The sequence below is a fragment of the Amphiura filiformis genome, chromosome 8 (genome assembly GCF_039555335.1).
Source record: "Amphiura filiformis chromosome 8, Afil_fr2py, whole genome shotgun sequence".
Taxonomy (NCBI): Eukaryota; Metazoa; Echinodermata; class Ophiuroidea; order Amphilepidida; family Amphiuridae; genus Amphiura; species Amphiura filiformis.
Genome location: NC_092635.1, coordinates 49,702,988 through 49,729,102, shown reverse-complemented (window position 1 = coordinate 49,729,102; position 26,115 = coordinate 49,702,988). Strand labels below are relative to the sequence as shown.

At 38.1% G+C, this 26,115-nt stretch overlaps 1 protein-coding gene across 1 annotated transcript in view; it reads right to left on the bottom strand.

The window, feature by feature from the left end:
* Positions 1 to 329: 329 nt before the first annotated feature.
* Positions 330 to 26,115, bottom strand: part of LOC140158383 (solute carrier family 12 member 1-like) — an 88,345-nt gene continuing 62,559 nt past the window's right edge. Inside the window, exons 11-27 of the mRNA XM_072181476.1 lie at positions 25,818 to 25,942; positions 24,165 to 24,362; positions 22,647 to 22,754; positions 21,863 to 21,986; positions 21,533 to 21,634; positions 19,545 to 19,700; positions 16,918 to 17,129; positions 14,157 to 14,291; positions 13,712 to 13,818; positions 12,264 to 12,361; positions 10,638 to 10,688; positions 10,515 to 10,607; positions 9,980 to 10,091; positions 8,515 to 8,601; positions 7,586 to 7,703; positions 5,385 to 5,452; positions 330 to 3,065 (exon numbers count right to left, since the gene is read on the bottom strand). Coding sequence (XP_072037577.1) covers positions 2,930 to 3,065; positions 5,385 to 5,452; positions 7,586 to 7,703; positions 8,515 to 8,601; positions 9,980 to 10,091; positions 10,515 to 10,607; positions 10,638 to 10,688; positions 12,264 to 12,361; positions 13,712 to 13,818; positions 14,157 to 14,291; positions 16,918 to 17,129; positions 19,545 to 19,700; positions 21,533 to 21,634; positions 21,863 to 21,986; positions 22,647 to 22,754; positions 24,165 to 24,362; positions 25,818 to 25,942 — 2,030 coding nt within the window. The 3' untranslated portion in view covers positions 330 to 2,929. The remainder of the gene's footprint in view (positions 3,066 to 5,384; positions 5,453 to 7,585; positions 7,704 to 8,514; positions 8,602 to 9,979; positions 10,092 to 10,514; positions 10,608 to 10,637; positions 10,689 to 12,263; positions 12,362 to 13,711; positions 13,819 to 14,156; positions 14,292 to 16,917; positions 17,130 to 19,544; positions 19,701 to 21,532; positions 21,635 to 21,862; positions 21,987 to 22,646; positions 22,755 to 24,164; positions 24,363 to 25,817; positions 25,943 to 26,115) is intronic.

Below are 26,115 nucleotides of genomic sequence, written 5' to 3'. Positions count from 1 at the left end.
GTGCCAATGTCACTGACTCACTGAGATTAAAAACACTATAAGGCCTAAAAAGAAGTTCTATTGTCCTCTCAGCTTTTATGGTCGGTAGGTCAGCAATTTTTTCAATTTTTTTCTGGACTATTATTCATTGTGAACACTTAAATTGAGAGCTTAATACATGCATATGACTATATAGGAAGCCCCACCAGAGCAGTTCTTCTGGGGCAAACCAAACCTGCCTGGTTATCAAATTAATCAGTGACAAGGTTATCTCTGAATGTAACAGGTGCTGATTGATGCAATAACATTAAAACATTAATTAGCACCTGTCAAATTCAGAGATAACCATGTCATTGATTAATTTGATAACTAGGCAGGTTTAGTTCACCCCAGCAGAACTGCTCTCTCGGGGCATCCTCTTTAAACTATTTTAAACTAATGTTTTGAGTCGTGAAGAAGTGTCAATTTATGTATATGAATCAATGAATATTAACAAATTAAAAATTAACAAAATCCTGCAAATCAAACAATTTGGGTAGGTATTTTTTTTGTACAGTAAAAACTTTCCCAATTAGGATCGGCCGGGAGAAGGCAATACAAACTTGTTTTATTTGACCTATTGATAATGATGATATCTCATTGCATAGAATAATATCAACATCAGCCTTTGGATACATCAACTGCTCAGTTCCAGAAGTGGGTAAGTACAATAGCTGCCATGTGTAGCTGTCATGGGTAGTACAATATACTGTGTGCAAATTGTTCACAGGGCAGCTATTGCACTTGCCCACTTCTGGCACTGAGCAGTCAACATCGCCTTTCCTATCTGAAGTCTTCATATCATATTTTCTTGGAATAAGTAATGAGCTTTCATAACATTTGCATTCACCATCCTTATAATGTCTTCCTCTATAGACTATATGTGAGGTTTTAACATATCTTAAATATACAGATATTTTGCTCCACAACGCCGTTTTCCCCAATGAAATTGGACATTCCTAAGCAAAGATATTGAGTTCTTAAGTTATGGTATTATAAAATTGGATATTGAGATATCAGCCTTTAAAAATATTATTGACAATGTTGAGAGTAAGAATTACCTTGAAAATTGTCTCAAAAAATACAAGATGCCAGTTATATTCCGGTCTGAAACTCTCAGACAACATTTTAAACATTAATAACATCACAAATTCGCAACAAACCCAAATTGTGAAAAAAATCACCCCGGCCAGATTTTTGGCTATTTCTCCATTTACGATCCGGCCCAAAAGTGTCTCCTTTTGACATGACACGTCACATATAGTATTATTACCATGCCAGGTCAGTGAAGTTAGTGCGCATATTGCGTAGGGCACAGCTTCAAATTGTAGGCATTCACACAAAGAGATGGCGTACATGTGCACTTGTTTTAAGACGCCACATGGCTGCAGCTGCCTTTAAATACTGACATCACTGACTCGCCGAGAATAAAAAATACGATATTGATCATACAGGTATCTTACTGCATACAGTAAGATGTCAGTACACCTTTGATGAATATACAGGGGTGTGAAATGGCTTTCAAAAAAAAAGCGGACAATTTACCAACCAGTGGGTTTCGAAAAAAATCGGAAAATTTACCTACCAAACTACAGTACAAATTCAATGCTATTCCGCGCGTATTTCAGTTCACCAGCAATAAATTGAAGATTATAAGCTTGCATTTCATGGCCTAAATGTGAGTGTCGCTCGACAAAATTACATTTTATGGTAGCCATGATGTATCTTCTCTTAATTCCATATGCTTTTTATGAAATCCAATGTGAAACTTCCGATGGATGGTTTGGATTGTAAATCACTATTTCGTATTTCCCCACAGCGCCATTTTAACATCATCCAATGGGCGCAGTTCCAAAACAAACATATTACACAATGAGTATGGAGACTATGGACGAGGAATCAAAGAATATCGCGATGATGTTATATATGACCTGCGTTTCATGACCCGGATTCATGACCTTTCAAGCATCGTTAATCTTATTTCCAGTCGTTTTATTGCAACACGTAATGCTATCAGAAGTGCACAGACACTATTTTGATTTTTGATGTTTTAAAAAGCTGAAATTGAAATCGGTCGGAAAAATGAAAAAAGCGGATTTCCGCTCTGTAGCGGAGATTTCACAGGCCTGAATATATCGCATTTGTCATAAGAACTCTTCATATCTTTTTTCATATTTTTGCATCTCATACCAACAAAGATATTTGCTTCTCGTTAACATTGGTACAGGATGCAGAGTTATATAATGGATCTTACACAATAATAAATGGATCTTACATAATAATAACGATCCTTTCAAAAGTTTGTGACCTTCTTGGGTTAAAACCCAAAATTTAGAAAACATTACAGATATATGCCTTTTAGGCTGAGTCAATTCACACATGAAATTTTAAGCCAGGACAAATAATACATCAGACCATGTGTGATATAACTGGCTTGTACTTCTGATCCGAGGGAGGTATGATGTGACATATGATGTAATGCCAATTATATACCACGATGGAGTATGTAGGTCCATGCGTTCCAATGGGTGGCGATGGCCTTATAGTTTAGCATATGATGTATGCCAATCATATACCATAGTGGTGTATGTAGGTTCCACGTAATGGGTGGTGACGGGCGTACCATCTTAACTTCCCGACTCATTTTCTCCAGCACTTGTTTGTTAGTGGTGTGGTGTTGTAAAGTCATCAACACAGTAGAAACATGACTCTTTCTTCATGTAGGCATACACAAAATTAGCCTATTATCAAGACTTCATTGAGGGTTTACACAGCTTAATTGCAAAAAGCTGCATAATCTCTGTCTTGATACTAGGCTAACTGTGTATGCTTACATGAAGGTAATACCTAGAAACACTGCCTGCTTTTCAATCCCAACATTGTTCACAGGTGATGTGGTGTTGTAGGTAGATTATGAGTAATAGGTAAGCACACTGGTTTGGTTGCCTCTCATCAGCATCATAGGAGGTAGATCCTTAGATAACATCTCTAACCAACACATGTACATGTAAGGTGACACAGTGCCGACACGAGGCATTGGTAGTGTGCTGAAATAAGATGGAGTATAGAGTTAAACATTATACAATCCTTACAGAACATTTTCATCAGGACTGTTGTTGAAACATAAATGAAGAGATTTCATATTTTTAGTCCAATAAATCAGTACTCACTGTGGACGTTTCAAAGTCTAGCAGACTTCTTTCTCAACACTATTGTTGTTGTTACGATCTTCTGTTTACCGCTGATGATACTGGTTGGCGTGTTGTGTGTTATTTTTAAATAATTAAAATTATTTAACAACATCCAAAATTAAATATATGCTCAACATCCGAATCTACATCACTGATGATACTGGTTGGCGTGTTGTGTGTTATTTTTAAATAATTAAAATTATTTAACAACATCCAAAATTAAATATATGCTCAACATCCGAATCTACATCACTAATGATGTTCTTATTCTTTATTCTCAAGTTTATATAGATAGAAGATGCTTATTCATCCAGTAGTTTAAAACAGTTTTGAAATTACTGAACATTTTCTTCAGGACTGTTTTGTTGATAAATAAATGAAGAGATTTCATACTTCTAGTCCAATAAAACAGTACTCACTGTGGACGTTTCGTTGCAGACTTCTTTTTCAACACTGATGTTGTTGTGATGATCTTCTGTTTACGCTGATGTTACAGGTTGCTTAGCAGCGGATTGCCAGTTGGTTTTCCAAGAAGATGCGTCAAATGCGTGAGTAAGATCAGGAAGCAAGACAACATCATGAACAGGGACGAGGGGCAATACAATCTTACTCACGCATTTGACGATCTTCTTGGAAAACCAACTGGCAACCGTGTTGCTAAGCAACCTGTAACATCAGCGGTAAACAGAAGATCATCACAACAACATCAGTGTTGAAAAAGAAGTCTGCAAGATTTCGAAACGTCCACAGTGAGTACTGTTTTATTGGACTAGAAGTATGAAATCTCTTCATTTAGTTTTGAAATTAATCTGAAACTGGAACTACAATCAGAGTTAAGAGTAGTTGGAACACTGTGTAATACAGGGTTCCCGCACCTTGAAGCCTTTAAAATTCAAGGACTTTTCAAGGACTTTCAAGGTCCAAAAGCATGATTTTCAAGGACTTGCCACAACAAAAGAATCAGGATGCGGCTCTCCATGCAGCACATATTAACGAAAGTGACAGCTCATCTCCACTCCCCAAATTTGGTCAAAATTTGGTAAAATTCCAATTTTCAAGGACTTTCAAGGACCTTGTGCAAATTTCCAGGACAAAGGTTTTCAAATTCAAGGACTTTCAAGGACCCTGGTAAAAGTAAGACTGTTTTGCACCAAATTTGATATTCTAAAATTGAGCTTTCTTTGGTGTCCTATCACTACAACCCTCCCCCTTCCCCACCAATCTCTAGGGGGGAATCACCAAATCAACAGGTTGCAACATGGGAACAGGGGAAGGGCACATTTAAGTACCTGTGTCAAATTGTTCAACAATTTTGTCAGGGATTATAGATTTATAACTCACTTTGTTACATTTTCTCACCACCATCAATCAGAAGACTGATGGCATTCGATGGTATCAAACGCAACGTAGCAAAGTGAGTTGCAAATCTAAATCCAATTACAGATTAATTCGACAAATAATACTCTCAAGTTTAATAAATGGATGCATTAAGGGCTGGGGTATGAACGTTTGGACAGTATTTATTTCGGGACATTAGAGCACATCGGACATATCGAATTGCATTCTGAATACAAAGAATGTCATTCTGATATCAAATAATTTTGATTTTTTGAAATTCGCAATTTAATACACATTTTATGGCAAATTATTGAAAATTGATATTTTTGATATTTAACAGTACTTGAAGTAAACTTTATAAATCTGATGATTTATACTTGAAGTGTATGTAGGTGGGATGAAAAGCCGACGATCAATTGAAAATTTTGACCTTTTCAGTATTGAAGATATGGATTTTTTCCCCAAAACACCAAAAAAATTAGGTCTTTTTGGGAAAAAATCCATATCTTCAATATGAAAGGTCAAAATTTTCAATTGACCGTCAGCTTTTCCTCCGTGCTACATACACTTTAAGAATATATCATTAGATTTATATGATTTACTTTTGAGGACTGTTATATATCAAAAATTTGAAAAATATCAAATTTTTATAATTTGTCATAAAATTTGTATTATATTGTGATTTTCAAAAATGAAAATTATTTTATATCAGAAAGACATGCTTCAGTATTCAGAATGCAATTCGATAGGTCTGAGGTGGTCTCATGTCCCACAAAAAATACTGTCGAAACGCAATAAACGCTCATTTTAGATCCCTTAACCAATGCTACTACTTACATAACAATAAGATTGGCACTTTCTGAATGATGATGCAGAAGATCCCAAACACGTAGATGTCGCTTTGTCTGTGATAGAAATCAAATCATAAAGTAAGATCATTAATGTAAGATCAATGACACTACATACGATATGAATAAATACCAAAAAGAATAAACCCAAAGGGTCATGACTCCGCCCGCCATGTTTATTTACGGAGGACAAAATAGTGTACCTCCAGCATGAACCTGGTTGTGCTCAGGGTTGCCAAAAGATTTCAGCCCGAATCGCGGGTCAAATAATCGAAAAGTCGCCCAATTTTTCACTTTACCATTGGTTTCTATGGGGCAGGTAACTAGCGGAAGTCGCGGGAGCCAATGTTGAAAAGTCGCCCAATTTTTTTCTTAACCATTGGTTTCTATGGGACAGGAAATTGTCACAAGTCGCGGGAAAAATCTTCAAAAGTCGCCCAATTGGGCTACCAAATCGCGGGTTTGGCAACCCTGGTTGTGCTAATTGCGAACCCGAGGTCCTGGGTTCGATTTCCGGGTGGGATCACTTTTTCTGCTTGTCTCCTTTATTATTTGCGACGACGAACCTGCTGAAAAATTATGTTTATTTATGTAATTCCCGTCGATCGTGCCACTGTTTTTCCATGCAAAGTGCAAAATACACAAACCTCTGTAACACTTGAGCTTAAAGGCACAAATTTTTCGTTTGTGGAGCTTTTGGATTTCTCCAGTTTTTTACTGTTTGATTGTTGTTCGAGAGCCATACAGTGACTCTTTGTCACTATTTGGCTTTCCCTGCCAAGGTTCTATTGTTTTTAGTCCTCTTTTGTTGCTTTGTTTTGCTGCAGTTCCGCCCACCCTCCTGGGAGGTTGTGCTATCTGTCCAACACTCCAGGCTGCTCAGTTCCCGCATGCTCTTACTGTAGTTATAAATGGTTTTTTTAAATATCTGAATGTTTTTTTTTTGTTTTTTTGTTTTTATGTACATGTAGTACTTTTGAATGTGTAATATGCACATTTTTAAATGTTAGCTGGCAAATAAAATGAAGTGAAATGAAAAAAAACCACCTCAATTTATGGTATGATTTGATTTGATTTGATTTGTTCCGGTTTTGACAACCCTGGATAACCTAAGAAAGCCTCTATTGAAGCTTATTTCCATTGGGGTCCATTTGAACACCGGGACCGGGTTGGGAACAGTCAGGGGTTAACACCCTACTCTGGCTGCGAGATTCGAACACGGGATGATGGCTTAACGTCCCCTCCGAAGGACGGAGTACTTTCATGATTCGTTTACCCAATTCTAAATGAACCATGGGGAGAGCGGAAGTCTGAATTTAATCTACAGAAGTTGCCAATTAATTTCAGACTGTTTTTTCCAAGTCAATATCCCAGCAAATCGCCATCGCCGGGAATCGAACCCGGGACCTCATGCACTAAAGGCAAGTACCCTAACCATTGCACCACGCTCTCCCTTTAAATTATAGATATCCATGAAAAAAGCTCACTTCCAAAATGTCAGTTCATTTAGACATTGCATTTGAAAGATTATGCGCAGAAACATTATGTAGTTTGAATGAAATTTAAAAAAATCTCAAATTTATTTGAAAGAGGGGAATGAGGCTGTAGATCAGTGGCGTAGTGTGGGTCATCATATTGGGAGGGCACCAACCATGATTGGGGGGGGGGCACCGGTTCTGATTGGGGGCACAAACCATTTTTCGGCCATTTTCTATGGGATTCAGCCCTCGAATTAACCCACGGTACCCATGGCATTTTGCCGTGGGTGCCCATCCCCACTGCCGTAATGCCCTCAAAATATGTCCTTTACCCGAGGCAGTCACTTGCCGTGCCCTCTAATGAAGTTGCTGTGGGTGCCCCAGCCCTCCCCCTTCATTATAAAATCATCTATCTATGTTTGTGTGTGTTTTCTTCACTTTTGAGATATTGCCTTGGTGCCCTTCTCAAATTTTCAACAGTTGCCATGGTGCCCTCTTGAAATATTACAAACTGCCGTGCTGCCTTGCCTTTTCAGTAAAAATCTAAGGCAATTTTCAACTTGCCCTAAAAAAGTTGCCGTGCCCCTCCAGATCCTTAATTCGAGGGCTGATGGGATTTTTTAAAATCTGAGATCGATTGGGGGCACATGCCCCCCGTGCCCCTATGATGCTACGCCACTGCTGTAGATCATGAAGTGCCCCTTACACATACCTTCTCCTTATTTGATTCGATTTCTTCTGGTGTCACTTTCCATGGGAATTTCTCATGCGTTTCTCCATTCTCTGTATCAAGTTTCCATGGTTCTAGTAATTCTTCAAATTGCCTCATTCTATAAAATGTATAACAGCATAATATTAGATTAATAATATACAATTAAACGTCACCAATTAGGCGATAAAAACAGGTTCATATCCTGTACGCTATGTGCATTTCATGAATAACAAGCTTTCTCATACATTTGGTTTACAAGCAATATGAAATCATTGAATCCTATGAAAATGAATTCTAATTTCCATAAAACTAACCTACTCTGCACTGATTTGACAATAAATATTAGCTAAATAATGAAGGAGGTGGTAGCCATGGGCGCGATGCAATATTTTTAAAGCTTTCAACGATGTGCCTACGATGTATAGCATTCAATATGGCGACTGAAATTATTTCCCAGTAATGCATCGCACGACCCGAAAGTGACAAATTCAACATGGCGACTTACATACATATGGTGGGATTGCATGTTTCAAAGCAAAACTGAACTTATTTGACAGTATATCCAAGTAAATTTGTTAGAATCTGAAATAAAATTTGTGTAAAGCATACTTTTATGTCCTACCGTAAGTAATTTCATTGCGATAGTCTCAAAATTGAGCGCTTTTAGAAGGTCAAGTTTTCTGTGCTCAAGTTGTTTTGAAACTTAAAGGAAGCTTAAACAAAATTGAGATACAGCCGATATCACAATTTGTTTTTGGCCACGATACGCGATATGGAAAACACTAGCAGGGTGTAAGACAATGCGAGACACAAATAATATATGCGAGGATCGGAAATTGACGATGCAAGCCCGAGAAAATAATTTAAGTCCATAACTTTAAATGAATGTTTGTATGAGATTGCAAAATTGAATGATTCAATGTACTTACGTATCACTCTGCGGTTTCTTGTTCAGGTCTTCTAAGATTTCTACTTCGTCGGTGGGAATGCGGAACTTGGACAACATCTGTGCTAACCTGGGATAAGAAAATATCAGCATCAGGGGTGAATGTATTGCATATCGTTTCATTATATTATCAGTTAAGCAGAATGGGCTATTCCATTTAAAATTCACACTACCCCTGTGGAAGATTTTGGAAATATCTTCCACAGAGGGAGTATGATGGAATTAACACATTAGCAGCTCCACTTGAAGCTCACCCTCCCACAGGGGACGATTCAGGTTGAATCTTTCTCAGAGGGTGTATAAATTCAAATGGAGCACCTTAATGTGCTCATTCCATTTGAAATTCATACCCCCTGTGGCAGATATTTCCAAAATCTTCCACAGAGAATAGTGTGGATTTTAAATGGAATAGCCCAATAGGGATGTGTGACTTTATATGTTTAATTCATGTAATGTATGAATTCTCTTGAATTAAAGGGCTCTATATAAAAAGTAATACAACTATGGAAGCTGCCATTACCTTTGAAGTATTGAAAATTACCTGTAAAATCGTGGCTGGCAGGGCCGGATTTACCATAGGGCCCCAAAATTTTGCGCGCTTCGCGCGCACTGGCCTGTAATATAGCAACATTCACCTTCAATTTGGACTAAAACAGTCTAAAATTGAAATCTTTTTCGTGCTTCGCGCGCAAACATCCTAGTAGAATCTCAAAACTTGGCCACTTTAGTGCATAATGCCTTCTACACGATGCGTTTGGGGCCTCCAAATTTTGGCCTGGCCCAGGGCCCCAAAAAGGTAAATCCGGCCCTGGCGGCTGGCTGCATCCACGGTTAGACCTTTTCAAGCCTGCTACAGTGCATTTTTTTCAAATGTTGAACAGCTATTTTAAATACTTTAATGACATTTTTAGCGCATCCATGAACAAAATTTTTATTGATTACATCCAATCGACCAACAATCCCGCTGTCCTGGCCAAGATATACAAGAAAATACTGTTTCAAACACACCTACACGTAAGACTTGACAATAGTCTATTTAGATCATCGTTGTCAAGCTCGAGGTTATTGACCCCCGATGATTAACAGTTGGAAACGTGTAACTGTACGCGTAGCCATGGTAGCGGGGGTGCTAACGGACGCACTCGTTAGCACCCCGGCGCGCTGTTAGCACCCCATGGCGGCCCCCATACGTGTGTCAAATTTTGTGGTTCTCGGCAACTTCTGTACAGCATACCGTAGCGTGCAAATTTGGCGAATCCACGTTTCACTGTCAACCCCCTGGCGGGATCACACAGCAGAGCGCCACACAGTAGAGAGCCAAGAGGGCAGAATAGCAATTACTTAATAGTGATTCAGCATGATAAGTGAACAAAGAGGATACCATACAAGGCTTGTTAATGGTACATGAAGACCCAACATTTCCCTCATTATGTCAAATAGAAACTTACTCTAATTTCTCCCTTCCTAGATCATCTTGAGAACCACCTGCAAACACTCTCAGTTGGCATTTTTCCCAGATGGATTTATGGGTCAGAAGATGAGGGACCAGAAGCGTTAAACCTGACGACAAAGAAGAGATGAATACAAGATTATTACAAACTGTTATCCATGTGTATGTGTGCAATAGGGGTGTGTGGGGAATGTGTGTGTGTTAGCTAGATCCAAGTTAACCAGTCCTCGCTTGCCGGTAGGGGTGTGTGTGCATACATGCATGCGTTTGTTTTTACAAGCAATCAAGGATTATATTCCCTCCAACCGAGGACCTCCGACAATCATGTATGACTCTAGTTGGAATTTAATTTGCTATGATGCTGTGTGTCTGAAGATGATAAAAATTAAGAATTTGTTCAAAAAAACTGCCAGTTAGTTGATAAGGCATGTAAACTGTGTGCTGTGTGTTGTTGTATGTCCCGCTTGGCAGTTCCAGGAGGGGGATGTGGGATGGGAAGAGTATGCATGTCAATACATGTTTTTGTGTCTTACCGCCATCATCTTGCAGCCACCATACATCAATAGTTCCTTTAGGCATCTTAGATTGGAATTTACTCATAGACTTAATGACATTGTCAATTTGCATGTTTCAGCAGTACTTTGGTACTGTCCCCATTAAAGGCTTGACTGGATCTTGTACATCAGGCGCATTTTTTCCTGGTTCATCTGAAATGAGCAAAAACAAAGAAATATATAGTGTTTTTAATTATTTTTAGCAATTTAAAGCACATGCTTGGACAGAAAAACCTCACGAGGTACTTTAATAGTGAAAGGCTATAGACCACTTGGCATCTGACGTCATTGCCCGGCAGTATGCGCGCGCATTATGGCAATTTCAATTGTTCTTTGCCCTGCAGTGTGCATACGCATCGTAGTCTGCTAAGGGCATGTGCATTTTAAATCGCCCGCCACATTTCATATAGTACAGGAAAGCCATTGAACAGTGTAGCGGCTCTTTTCGAGCATATCGATAGACGAGTCCCTCGCCTTTGTTGATAAACAGTGATGTCAAGTGGTCTATACAAAGAACATCTCTCATAACAACAAAAATTTAAAGTTTAATAAAGTCAACAGGAAAAAGACATGGATACCTATATAACAAAAAAGTTTTATTAGCAAATATTGGGAACTCTGAACGAGGAACACCCAATAGAGCAAAGCAAGTGGAGCGACTAATGGGTGTGGTTCATTCAGGAACTTGCCTTAGGGTCCTTGTGGGGCTCAGGGGCAATACCCTAGTTGGGGTTCAGGAGCTTGCCTTAGGATTCCATGTGTGGCTCAGGGGCAATACCCCAGTTGGGGTTCATGAGCTTGCCTTAGGGTCCCTTGTGGGGCTCAGGGGCAATACCCCAGTTGGGGTTCAGGAGCCTTCCTTAAAGTCCCTTGTGGATCTCAGGGGCAATACCCCAGTTGGGGTTCAGGAGCCTGCCTTAGGATTCCATGTGGGGCTCAGGGGCAATACCCCAGTTGGGGTTCATGAGCTTGCCTTAGGGTCCCTTGTGGGGCTCAGGGGCAATACCCCAGTTGGGATTCAGGAGGCAGCACCCAGGTACATTATTGTGGTCTCCATTCATGACAAAACAAATATGGTAGATTTACCATAGCATAACAACTCAGGATTCCTTTCTCTTTGGGTCGAATTTCTTTGATATTATCAAATATGATTAGGCTATTCCAGTGGAAATCCATATACCCCTAATGGAAGACATGATAAATGGATAAATAAAATTGATTGATTCATTGACATGACTTTAATCTTTCACACAGGGAGTGTGAATTTCAAATGGGGTTACCTAAATACCGTATTTAAATCGAATAAACGCCCGGCGTTACATTTTCCCAAGGGGGGCGTTTATTAGAGGTCATTTTAGCACGAAAATTCCCGTTAAAATCATTAGGTAAGCTTAAAAGTCACGCTAAAATGACGAACTATGACCTTTTGACACTGACTTTTGGTTCACTTCGGGTTCGGATGCAGATTTTAGCCATTTATTGCTGCTATTATGACCATGTGAGCAACTTGGTAAGCTTACTACACAAGATAGCATGGAAATATCGAATTTTTGAAACATCTTGGTTGAAAAAAGTGGTGGGGGCGTTTATTTGACGGGGGCGACTATTTGACGAAATACGGTAGGTGACTCTACTTAGAATCTACATCCCCTGTGTGGGAGATTAAGATCACATCTTCCATAGGGGGTGTATGGATTTCAACTGGAATAGCCCATTTTGACACCATACCTTTATCAGGTTGTGATCCAGAAGATAAGGCACTTGAAACATCAAATCTCTCAGCAATTCGTAGAATACATAGACCATACTCTATGTCAAAGGTGTCGCTGAAATACAAGAATTTTGAGTTCATAACTTACATCATCATTTATCATCCTGCAGGTAATGAGAGGAACATAGACTCATTATTTCATACCAAAACTCAAGGAAACAATACTCAATTTGAAATACTTTTAAATTAAGTAGATTTTTAAAAATCTACTGCTTATAGCAACTCATTTTCTGTGGGCTATAAGAATCAGGTTTTACCAGGTAACTCAGAAATCTAGTTTTAACTCAGATATCATTGGCAGCCCCAGTCACAATACATTTAGAGTGAGATAGCTTCATATTTCTATTTAACCAAATTTAATTGAACACCACTCCTTCTGACCTCCTAGCCAGGTTCAGAAAATAAAGGTATAGTTTTTAGCCTCAATCATCTCATATAAAACACACAAAAAAAATTTCTGGTGTTGTCCACCTACAATACATCTCATTTAGCGTGTTTCTATCGAGCCCCTTGCATTTTACCGCTAAAACTATTCGCTGTCAAATAGCGGTTTCTATTGCGCATTGCTTACTGGTAAATAATCGAGTACTGGTATTGATCAAGCATTCTCCGCTAAATGCTGCCACTATTTTCCTTCTTTACAAAGGAAAATGTTACCGCTAAACTCTCATCAATATTCAAGGAAAGGTCAGTTTCTATTGAGCAGAATAACCTCTTATACATATTTTTTTATGGTAAATGGTCCCAATAGAAATACGCTAATCTTCAATATGTTTTTATTTATACTATGATCAGCTTGAAATATGCGAGAATATTCGTTTTTTGTTACTGGGCGAGTCAATAAAGTCAGAACTTACGCCTGCGCATGACAGCAAAAGCGCAAGTCAGTCACGCAATACGTAAAGTGCAGTTCACGTAAGCGCTGCGCATAGCTGTGTGTACGCATTCTATATCAATCCCCGATGCTATGAGTCCCACCTATTACGAGCTGATCAGAGTATAAATAAAATGTTTACATAGTAACTATGTAAATGAATATAAATCCTAGCTTATGTCCAAATTTGAATTCACCTTTTTGGTAAATCCTGTAGGCCTTTGCGTATTTACCCCCGATGACATGCCATCACTGAACACATATTTACTGCGCACTTTTATCATTGATGAATTACGCAATAAAGATGTGCACATCAGGGGTAAATATGCAACAGCTTATGGGATTTACCAAAACGGTGAATTGGTCGATCCCATTGTCAGCGTGTGAATCTGATTGGTTTGAGCGGCCTTGGGATGCATTTAAGTGCAGCTTTGTTAAATTGTCCATGTATCAGGGACAGGCACCAATGAAATTGCAGAAAGATTCGCAAGTGTTTTAATTTATGTTCAGTATATTTGGTAGTAAACTCACTGTATAATGCCCACATAGTCATCAACCGCTTCATGCGAGTCCTCTTGCCAATTGTTCTTATAACCCATTATTACCGTGTTAGGCCGAATCTTACCAACTCCTCCAAGCTGAAACATATAACAGATTTTTTCTACAAAGTAATTACAAATATTTTTTAATAATGTTTAAATCCAGCATAATGTAAGCAATCATTGAAGCCATAATGTGCGATTTATTAATTATTATTTTATTTAATACATCTGGCAATCAACAACAAAATTGAAAAAAAAAAAAAACCAACAAAGCCGTTGAGCTGCCGAGAAGCACTGAAAGCACAAAAGAATGAAACGAGCACTGTCCCAACAAGGTGCAGTGCTCCTAATTCAGTAGAACCCCACAGATACAAAGCATAAAATATACATATCAATTATCCCTATTCCCTGTCCAAATTCTACAAGCCACCTACCTGTAGTAAGGATTGCACTCCTTTTCTTAGTGTTGGTGCTGTAACACTCCCTGGGAAGGCTTTGATTTTCTGGGTTGCCAGCCAATCTTCTTGTGCACTGCTGAGTATTTGTTCTGCATGATCAGGAGCTTCACCCTACACAAAGATGGAGAGCAAAAAAACTTGAAATTTTTCTTATCCTAATTTGGGAAATCAGAAAATCCAAGAAAATTATCTAAAATCAAATTGTTGTATTTTTGCATGACGGATAGAATGACTGAAAGTGACCTTAGGGACTGTTCAATATTTACACCGGGGAGTGGGAGTTTTGACAAAAAAAATAAAATCGCATTTCCCCTCGCGTCCACTTAAAAATTTTCGGATTCCCCCTTATTTTCCCCTTTTTCTCCATTTAAATCTTAATATTCCCCCTTCATGGTTCAAATAAAAAAATCAGATTTCCCCCTCAAGACCCCCAAAATATTTAGATTCCCCTTAAAACTCCCACTCCCCCTGGCGTAAGTATTGAACGGTCCTTTATAAGGATGAAACGAGTCAATATTGGATGTCTCTGTCTGTACCAAGAGGTAGAATCAGAGAGCATTGACTATGGCATGTTTGTGTGTCGTTCATGGAGGCTACTTAATATGTACCACGGATATATGCCTCAAAGCCTGACAAACTCTGATTCAAATTAAGAGGGTGTTTGCATTCTGCGTGTAACATGTGCCAAAAACGTATGTAAATGCTCAAGCTAAAGACACAAATGAATACCTGAGAGGAAGAAGGACCCAACATTCAGCTAGTTTTGAAATTGAATATCTATAAAAGTCGTGTGAAACAATATAAGCCCTGTTGAGGTCAATTTAAACTGGTCACACAACTTAAGAAAAATTTGACTTACTCAAATTTTTGTCCGTCATCCGACATATAAGCCCTCTTTTGGTAGATTTACCATAGCATTATGCATGGTGCAATTTTGAATTGGTAGTCTTTGGTCTGCACACACAGTCAACCAACCAAAGCCATAACATAATCCCAACACAACTACCCATTTGATTAGCGCATCCCCATATGCCGCATATATGTGCATCATCAGACTTTTCTGCTTTTAGTTGTACATCCTCCAATCTTTGTTTGTTGTCATTTTGACATTTATGCTTTTTAATTAATGGAAAATAAATCGATATGATGATGATGAATGTCCTAAGGTTAAAGTTCGCATTAGAATTAGAGTTATTATGCTGGTTTCATACCTGCCAACATTGAAAACCTAGAAAACAGAGTACATGGCGAACGTAGGGCGCGAAGCGCCTGTAGTATCGCCTCTGACGGCGGGGGGTCCAGGGGCCCGCTCAAGGGCCCTTGGTGGAGCTAGAGGGTTTCTACACTGTAAAAACCCTTATAAGCCCCTTCACATTAGACTCATTTTATAGAAAAACAACAAGGTGAAAATGAAGCCCTAGGCTTTTATACACTTTGAGGAGGGATTTATACTCCATATCTAGCAATACAAAGGTGAAAATTAAGAAAAATTAAGAAAAAATGGATTTAAAAAATAAAGTTTTTGGCAACTTGAGAACCTCTAGACCTATTCTGAAGGTTGCATTTGAGGAGAGATTTATACTCCATATCTGGCAACAATTTCAACACATATTTGATGACTGCAACCTTTGAAAAAATGTGAAAAAACATTCTGGGACTTGTTTTTACAAGTTTGAAAAATATGCTTCCTTCACATAGAAAATGTGCTTTTAAAAATGCAGTTTCCTATACTTTTGTACATAACGATCATTCGTTGAAGCGATTTTTTGGCTTTATAACAGGGCCTACGTGACTGATAGGACACTGATATGATGCACAATACAAAGTTAAAAATTCAGAAAAAAAACATTTAACAAAAAACATGTCAAAGTTTTGTTGACTTTGAGAAACACTGGACGTATTCTGAAGTGCTAGGATCATTCACAGATGATTTGAAAAAAAAAAAATTGGAAAACATTACAAAAAAATTACAATTTGTTATCTTTACTATGGAAACCACTAACTAATGTTTACCTCTTCATCTATCACAATATTATACATGCATTGGTTTTCCATGCATTTTATAATATGTGCTAGATGAAGAGGTAAACATTAGTTAGTGGTTTGCATATTAAGGATAACAAACTGTAATTTTTTTGTAATTTTTTCCAATTGTTTCAAATTAACTGTGAATGATCCTAGCACTTCAGAATAGGTCCAGTGGTTCTCAAAGTCGCCGAAAACTTTGAAAAGAAATTTAAAAAATTCAAAATTCAAAATTTTTTTTTTTTTTTTTTTTAAATTTTTTCAGAAAATCGGAGTACTCCGATTTTCGGGGGTTTAAAACTCGAAATCGGAGTAACTCCGCGAAAATCGGAGTAGTTGGCAGGTATGTGGTTTCATACTTTCTGCCGCTAGCCGCATGATGAAGTGTACTTTTCTGCAAGCGGAGCGGCACACCGCTGAGCGGTAGCAGCATGACTCTGAAAGCCACTCTTGCCGCTCAGCACCGCTCCAAAATCGTATTTTGTTCTCATACGTCAGAGCGGCACCGCTCCGAGTTGATTTCAATTCAACTCCTAGTGGTGCTGCCGCCGCGGCAAAGCGGTGGAGTTATCGATATATCGGCTAGCCGCTGGTCACCACTAGCGTTTCTGGTGCGACTGCGGAGTGAAGTAAAATCATCTTCAGAGCGGCAAGCGGCAGGAAAGTATGAAACCAGCATTAGAGGTAATGTTAGCCTGATGGCATCACTTACTATGATGACATTTCCACATAGCAGTAAACTGGCACTCCTTGTGAGATGTGAGCAGAAATGAACCAATGCTGGTCTGCATTCTGGTAAGCCACTTAACACAAGCACTTGAGGTCTAAATGTCTTCACATGAGCTGGGATATTGTTCAGCTTATGTGTTGCAGATAAAGCTTGTTTGTAGATGTAGGCCTGAGTTGATGAACCCCAATTAATTTCTGCAAAAAACCAAAAAACAGATGTATATAATAGCTGACCACTTTGCAGCCCTCGAATTAAGGATCTGAAGGGGCACAGCAACTTTTTTAGGGCAAGTTGATAATTGCCGTGGATTTTCACTGAAAAGGCAAGGCAGCACGGCAATTTGTAATATTTCAAAAGGGCATCAAGGCAACTGTTGAAAATTTGAGAAGGGCACCAAGGCAATTTTTCAAAAGCGAATAGATGCATTGCCGTCAGCTGAATTCGACACCAAAATAAAATTCGACTCTCAACTTTACACTAAAATAATACAAAGCAATCAAAAATCAACAGTTTAATTTACTTAAATTTTGCGATCCCTAGTTCTGAGCTGCAAAACTGACTCGAAACAGCAAAAAACAGCTGTAACTTTGGTAATAATATTGATCAAATTCGCCGGTATGAAAACTATTTCGTGCAAAAAATATCTAGAGATGGGCTTACATGTAAAAGATAAGACGATACCGGAAGGGTATCGCCATCGGTTTGCAATGGGAAGTCAATGTTTGCTAATCGAGAGATTAATTGATTTGCCCAGCGCTCAGATTTTGTTTACGACACGAGGATGAGGAAGCTTAGCTGCTTAGTTAGTAACAGCGTTTCTGATTGGTCGATAGTACGCTGAAGGTGTTTCTCTGACCAATCGAGAAAATGAAGTCATTTCTAGCAACCAGATAATGTATAAAAGCTGATGTGATTGGCTGAATATGTAAGCTTACGTAATACGTAGGGGTAATGAATATTAATTCACAACAAACTATTGTGTATACTGTGATTGATAGCTGGGTTACGATGCTCAAAATAGCGATCGTGTTCAATATTTTCGATCTAATTTTCCACAATTTTGCGGGGATTTAACCAGTACTTGTTAATGATTTTATAATGAAGGGGCAGGGCTGGCCGGCTAGGGCACCCACGGCAACTTCATTTAGGGCACGACAAGTGACTGCCGTCGGTAAAGGACATATTTTGAGGGCATTGCGGCAATGGGGGTGGGCACCCACGGCAATATGCCGTCGGTGCCGTGGGTTAATTCGAGGGCTGCCACTTTGGCCTTGTCACACCTTACAAACCATTTAGCATAAATCATAGATTGAATACAATATAATCTTACAGGTGTGAGTGATCAGCATGATGTGAACATTCTACAGAATTACGATCCAGGCCTTTATTAATTTGTTCTTTGATAATCTATGTGCATTGCAATGCAGTGGAATGGCAGCGTGACATATAGTGCAGAGCAATACATTCAAAAATAGTGTAAACCCATTGCTATGGTAATTAATCCTGTTACATCACTACTTCTATGGAAAATAGCCCACTTTTTTTGCTTATTCAAACTGTGAAATTATTCTGCAAAAAACCCCACAAAAACACTCACACAATTCTGGTGGATCCATAATAGTGATACTACCCTATAATCTGAATGTAGTGAAACTACAATTCCCCCGACAAATATTTCTATATATTTGTTCTTTTTTCAGACATATCTTACCAGGTTTAGTATATTTGACATACATATGTAATGTGACAAGAGCTATGGTAGTCAAGGCTGCCACCTTACCAGGTTTAGCATATTTGACATACACACTTACCAGGTTTAGTATGTTTGACATACATATACAATGATGTGACAAGTGCTATGGTAGCCAAAGCTGCCATCTTACCAGGTTTAACATATTTGACATACACACTTACCAGGTTTAGTATGTTTGACATACATATACAATGATGTGACAAGTGCTATGGTAGCCAAATAGGTTTAGCATATTTGACATACACACTTACCAGGTTTAGTATGTTTGACATACATATACAATGATGTGACAAGTGCTATGGTAGCCAAAGCTGCCATCTTACCAGGTTTAGCATATTTGACATACACACTTACCAGGTTTAGTATGTTTGACATACATATACAATGATGTGACAAGCGCTATGGTAGCCAAATAGGTTTAGCATATTTGACATACACACTTACCAGGTTTAGTATATCTGACATACATATACAATGATGTGACAAGTGCTATGGTAGCCAAAGCTGCCATCTTACTAGGTTTAACATATTTGACATACACACTTACCAGGTTTAGTATGTTTGACATACATATACAATGATGTGACAAGTGCTATGGTAGCCAAAGCTGCCATCTTACTAGGTTTAGCATATTTGACATACACACTTACCAGGTTTAGTATGTTTGACATACATATACAATGATGTGACAAGTGCTATGGTAGCCAAACCTGCCATCTTACTAGGTTTAGCATATTTGACATACACACTTACCAGGTTTAGTATGTTTGACATACATATACAATGATGTGACAAGTGCTATGGTAGCCAAAGCTGCCATCTTACTAGGTTTAGCATATTTGACATACACACTTACCAGGTTTAGTATGTTTGACATACATATACAATGATGTGACAAGCGCTATGGTAACCACGGCTGCCCACCAATTGATTAGAAACATAACACCAACACACATTGTAGCGGACACAAGAGCTACCCACATGTTGTAGTATTTGAAGGCAGGTCGCCAACCTGAAGAGAGAAAAAAAAACCAAGAAAATTAATGGAATTTCGAGTTTTGACAATGGGTTAAAAGGCATTTGACCTTGACAATTAACCAAATTAGGGAAAACAATGGGCTATTCAATTTGAAATCCATACTCCCCTAGGGAAGAAATTACCGTAATCATCCAGACAGGGAGTGTGAATTTCAAATGGGGTTACCTGAATGGGTGACTCCATTGAAATCTACACCCCTGTGTAGGAGATCATGTCTTCCATAGGGGTGCATGGATTAAAATTGGAATAGCCCAATGACAGGTTAGAACCCCATCTAAAATAGCTGCCATGTGTTATGCCTACATTTATAGAATGTAGATATTGTCAAATCACACCACTCTTCGCCATACATACATTCTCCCAGCCACATTTCCCTAACATAATATGAAATTTAAAAAAAAAGGAAATTTAATTAGGCAGCGGCGGGGCTCGAACCCACGCTGCACTGCGCCGCTACTATCACGTATACCATATGACAAGCGCCTTAGACCGCTAGACCACGAAGGACTTGATAGTGTCATCGTGAAAATTTAAACATATAATATTAATAAATCGCAACTTCATTACTACATCATATTTTGGAATTTTATCTGCTTAAAACATTAATGTGTATTATAATAACGCTACCATTATTTATATTGTTGAATTCTCAAGCGCATAGAGACAATTAATACGAGGGTCCTATGAATAGGCCTACATACACAATACATAAAATCGATTTTGATATCGGCCACGTGCTCTGCTGTGCATGTGGTTTCCCGGAGTGGCGGAAGTGGTATTACGAAGTGCATCCGAACTCCATTTTGAAGCAAATGCTTTTGACAAGGCATTGGATTGTTCCAGTTTGCATCCTAAATCCACATTAGACCCTCATTTTATTTACGAAATCAAAAGATTAGATTATCATAACAACAAAACGGTAATCTTTTGTCGGGTCTAATGTGAAAATTACATAAAAAAATTACAGTTTTTACAGAATTAATTTTCACTTAATTCCAAAAAACAAAAAGGCGTATATAAGATTAAAATAACTTCTCTACCTTCTATACTAGATCAATTGTGACGCAAGTTGTTATCAAAAACTATTGTGATAGATGTACAGTTAATATTCATATATTCCATTACCTATCTGATGGTACAGTTTTTACACAGAAAATATTTATTTGAAAAACCTGCCACTCGGCTTTTTCCGGAAAGGTCACAGGGTCGCCGTGACCTGTGCAATAATTACAATTAAAATTTTTCTTATTCTAACAGCAAGCGTTTCTAAAATGCAGTATGGCGAAATGTGGTGTATTGTCAAATGTCTATATAGGGCAGCTATCCTTCTGATGACACAATAGAACTACTGCATATATAGTGTGGAGGTAACAGCTACATATAATTTGGTTCACCTCAAGTTTGGTAGTGACATCAATGCTTTTTGCGGTTGCGCCACAAGCGTGCCGACTAAACGCCCCTGTACGCGTGCATGTATACTCAGCGCGTTTAACTTTACTCGCACAATTTGATACTGCGGCGAGCGAAATGCGCACATACGTCACTACCGAACTTGAGGTGAACCAAATTATACTGCATCTCAGTACTTACAGCATCAGACTCATCATTTTTCATTCCCCTTGTACATTGATATATGAATTGCATGTAAGCATCATTAACTGTATCTTGTGCTCTGGTGGGTAATGTTTGAATGGCTTTATGTACAACTAAAATTAAGAAATTAAAATTAGAAAAAAAATTTCCCTACCCCGTCACACCCTACCCCACTGCGTATGCCTCTTTCCAAGATTTCAGAAAAGCTTTACCTGGCGATTTTGCTAGTGACGCTGAGAAACAAGAAAAGTTGATGAGTGCGTAAGACATCAGGAAGAAGTTGGAGATGAGTGGTGCAATGGCATTCAGCTCACCTGAAAATAGATAACAAAAATCAAATTAGATCACTATTAAACTAGCAAGCAACTGAGAAAAAAATGAATATTTGAACAAGTTCATTTGGAAGGTTAGATTCAACTGTTGAAATAGTTCTTTTTGTACAATTCCAAGAAAATGGGGATATTAAACTAATATTTTAAGCCACTACAGCAGTTCCTGTCCTCTATAAAAGGAAAAAGTCATGAACATGGTAGTCTACTTACCAATTGCAATGAATGCTACAGCAATAACAAACGCTAACACAAAGGCTCGTTTCGGATCATCAGAAGGACCAACTCCTTTTGCAAAAAATTCTGTTTTAGGAAAGATTTTATCCTTGCACAGTGCCTAGATTTGTCAGGAAAAAAACCAAGAGTAATGTTGTTACATTTTTTAAACATAGAAACCAATCTTGTAATGAAATGTTGATACATCTAATGCACTCCCTCTTACGGGCTTGTGCATTAGACGCATCAACATCACAGTATGTGTGCATTATTTTGTACAATTTTACACTCAACAAGAGATACTAATTTATTAACCTATAATTAAGCTCAGAGATAAAACACAATCTTGCATTTCTCGCCTTTAATCTTGCTTTTTAGTGCTTTTCTGGCACATCCAAACAACATTACAGGTAATATTCTTTATTTACTACACAAATCATTCAGTATATTGACCTTTTAAGCTGATTTATGAAGAAATATTTGTGTATTTCCGGCCCCTCCTGCATCAGGTCTGCTCATGCAATGCAATGGCTAAATTGAGTCATTAGAGGGCTTTTTTTTAAATTAATTTTTTTCCCCGTCAATTTTGGGGCATAAATCTCACATTTTCTCGCATTTTGCAGTTGAAATCTCCAATTTTTTGTAAAAAAATGTATTTTTTCTGCTAGCCTACCTATAATTAAGGACCAGGTAAAGAATTCATAGACAAACACCAGAGCTAATTCAGTTAAAATAATGCTTTCTAAAATCCCTCTTTTTATACTTTCTACACACGACTTACCTGAAATACTTTTGGAGCACTAACAAGACTAGCCAAGGCAGATGAGAGTGTAGCAGCAAATATACCTGCATATACTATAGGTCCATACGCTGATATCAACTCAGCAACCTGTAACAATATCAACATATTAGGTTAGTCCAGTTGAATTCTATACAACCTGTATGGAAGACATTATACCTTAATCTTCAACACAGGGGGTGTAGACTTTAAATGGAGTGACCCATTCAGGCAGACGATGGTGGACTACATTATTCAATGTGGCAACAGCCAAAAGCGTAAACAAAACAGACAATATGACAGCAACACTGCCTGCACGATGGACGCAATTATTTTTTCCCGGAGCCAAAATCCGTTTTGAGCTCTATTGGCCGGGTGGCCCCATTACAGAAAAAAAATGCACAAAATATATTTCCCAGTGCAATGTATACATTTTCACATGAAAATTAATAATTTTAAATTCAAAGAAAAAAGAAGAAGAAAATTTTTTAATCATCTCCGGGATGGGAATCGATCTCGGGACCCTCTGCGTGGGGGGCGAGATCAGTAACCACTACACCACATAAACTCACTGATACACATAGTGGAAATTTTCAGTATATATCGTAACATATCGTGCGTTATTCATAAAAAAAATTAAAAAAACAGTACTTACAATGAGGTTCACTGGCGAACCTCAACAGATTTAGACTGATAAAATAGTGCTTAATAACATACGTACAGTTTTGGAATAATTTGAGACATTTTTGTGTTTACGTGTAAAACCAATGACGACGTCAAAATTCAGCCAATCTTGGCCGGCCCCCCCTGCATTCAGGTAACGCAATTTGAAATACATACTCCCTGTGTGAAAGAATAACCTCAAGTCTTCAATTCAATGGGGGTGGTGGATTTCAATTTGCTGGCGTAGTGCACGTTAAAATATGACCGTCGCTAGGTCAACTGGCTCATGCTTTCTTTGTTACAAACCACTGATTGAAATGATCACAATACAAAGCCTATGGCATATCATAATTTGCAGCAGATGTATTAGCTTGGAGCAGTAGTCAATGGTTACTAACATGCACTACAACACCGAATTGGAAAAGCCTATTCTGTTATTAAGATGTCTGAAGGATATGCATAATTCACAGGTCTTCATTTAAAGGAGCATGATCGTTCGATTACTCCTACAGGATACCAAAACACAAAATCAGGAATTTTGAGTGCTTCAAAAATGTTAAATTTCAGAATTCAAATCAAAATCCAATAGAAATTTAATTTGTAGACATGCACCTACAAGAAAAAAAAATCCTACGAGCATTATCAGCCTCTAAACCTCTTTTGTTTGGTTACAAAGAGAGCTATGTATTGAGCCAATCAGAGCTATGGTAAGAATAATTGGTAGAGCTGAAGAGAATTAAGCTTAAAATTGCCAAGAGATCTAAAAGCTCCATTTTGAATGGCTACTCCGATGATGATATCATGTAATTAACCAATTAGAGACACTGTAAGAAAGGTGGTGGGGTTAAATAAACTTACCCCAAAGTCATTTAGAAGCCCATATTCACATGTTACGTCTTTGCATGCTGAAGTTAAGTTGCCAGCCAGTAGATCATCAAGACTCCCTGTTGTTTCTCTTGTTAAACAAGCTCCAATCAGAATGGCTAACCCTGCATACACTGCTGATGTTATGGCAATAGCTAACAAGGTACCTTTGGGGATAGCTTCTTGTGCATCCTGCAGAAAGCAAATTGATAATATATATATGCAAATTATTACATTAATGCTCTGCATGCTAGCCATAGGCTTCAACATAAAAAGTCCAAGTTTTTAAAGATATTTTGTCAAACTATCAAGAGCTATCTCAGGAACCACTGAACCAATACTAGGCTTGTTTGTACTCATTTTAATGTATTTTTCATGCTGATTCAAAATATGGTCATGAAAATTGACATTTCTGAAATTTTTGAATTTGAAAAGTAAAATTATAAACTTGTCGTCTGCAGTCGACACCCGCGTGGAAAGAGTTAATATTCATTATTACAAAAATATTTATGGCCTACAACAATACTGACAAAGTATGCAACTTATTTCATTAATATTCATTAATAAACAGATACTTTGATACAAAACTAAATAGCATCAAAACCTGATGTTTCTTTGAATTAACAAAAGAAATTAAAACCAAAGAGTACCAACTCCACAATGTTTGAGAGTCGCTCACAGAGGGCAATATAGTGTACCTCCAGATCAATTCATCATGCGCATGGTAAACTTTGATTTGAAGTTGAGCTTCTTTGCATTGCATGTTTTATTTTATTTATTTCTTCTTTAACCTGGGACACTCAATCAGTTGAAAACACAATCATCTGTTCTTCGTTGAGACCCATATGTAATGCTTTGTGCTGGTAACATGTGCTAAGTGTTATGAGCAGAAGCCTTTGTAACTGCTGTAGGTACAATATTTTGGCCTCCATGCAAGGCAAACCAATAGGGCTGCCTTTAGCAGGGGTGTGAAATGGCTTTAAAAAAAAAAGCGGAAAATTTTCCAACCAGTGGGTTTCGAAAAAAATCGGAAAATTTACCTGCCAAACTACAGTACAAATTCAATGCTATTCCGCGCGTATTTCACCAGCAATAAATTGAAGATTATAAGCTTCCATTTCATGGCCTAAATATGAGTGTCGCTCGACAAAATTACATTTTATGGTAGCCATGATGTATCTTCTCTTAACTCCATATGATTTTTATGAAATCAAATGTGAAACTTCCGATGGATGGTTCGGATTGAAAATCGCTTACGAACAATCACGCATTTCGTATTTCCCCACAGGTACCACGACGCCATTTTTAACTCATTCCGATGGGCGCAGTTCCCAAACAAACATATTACACAATGAGTAAGAATGAGGAATCAAAGAATATCACGATGATGTTATATATGACCTGCGTTTCATGACCCGGGTATGGGCCGGGTTCATGACCCTTCAAGCAACGTTAATCTCATTTCCCAGTCGTTTTTATTGTGACACACATGTAATGCTATCAGAAGTACACAGACACACTTTTGATTTTTGAAAAGCGGAAATTGAAATCGGTCAGAAAAATAAAAAAAGCGGATTTCCGCTCTGTAGCGGAGATTTCACACCCCTGCTTTAGATTAGATCTGTAGTCTCATTAGAATTGACCTACTTTTAAATCTCCTGAGATATTTGCTCCTGCTAAAATACCAGTTGCCGCTGGGAAGAAGATAGAAAAACACGAGAAAAACGTTTCTCCTCGGAAGTCTGGTCCGATGTTTGTAACAAAAGTTGGTCCTGTAATAAGACATAATGGTAACAATCAACTATCTGTAATTTACATTTGGTGGGATTTTTGAAGACTATAATGTCAATGCAAAGCTTATAAGGCCTAAAAACACCAAGTTTGTTTCCTGCAGCACACACATTACGTTTTTGACAGCTTATTTTGCGCATTAGAATTTTTTTTT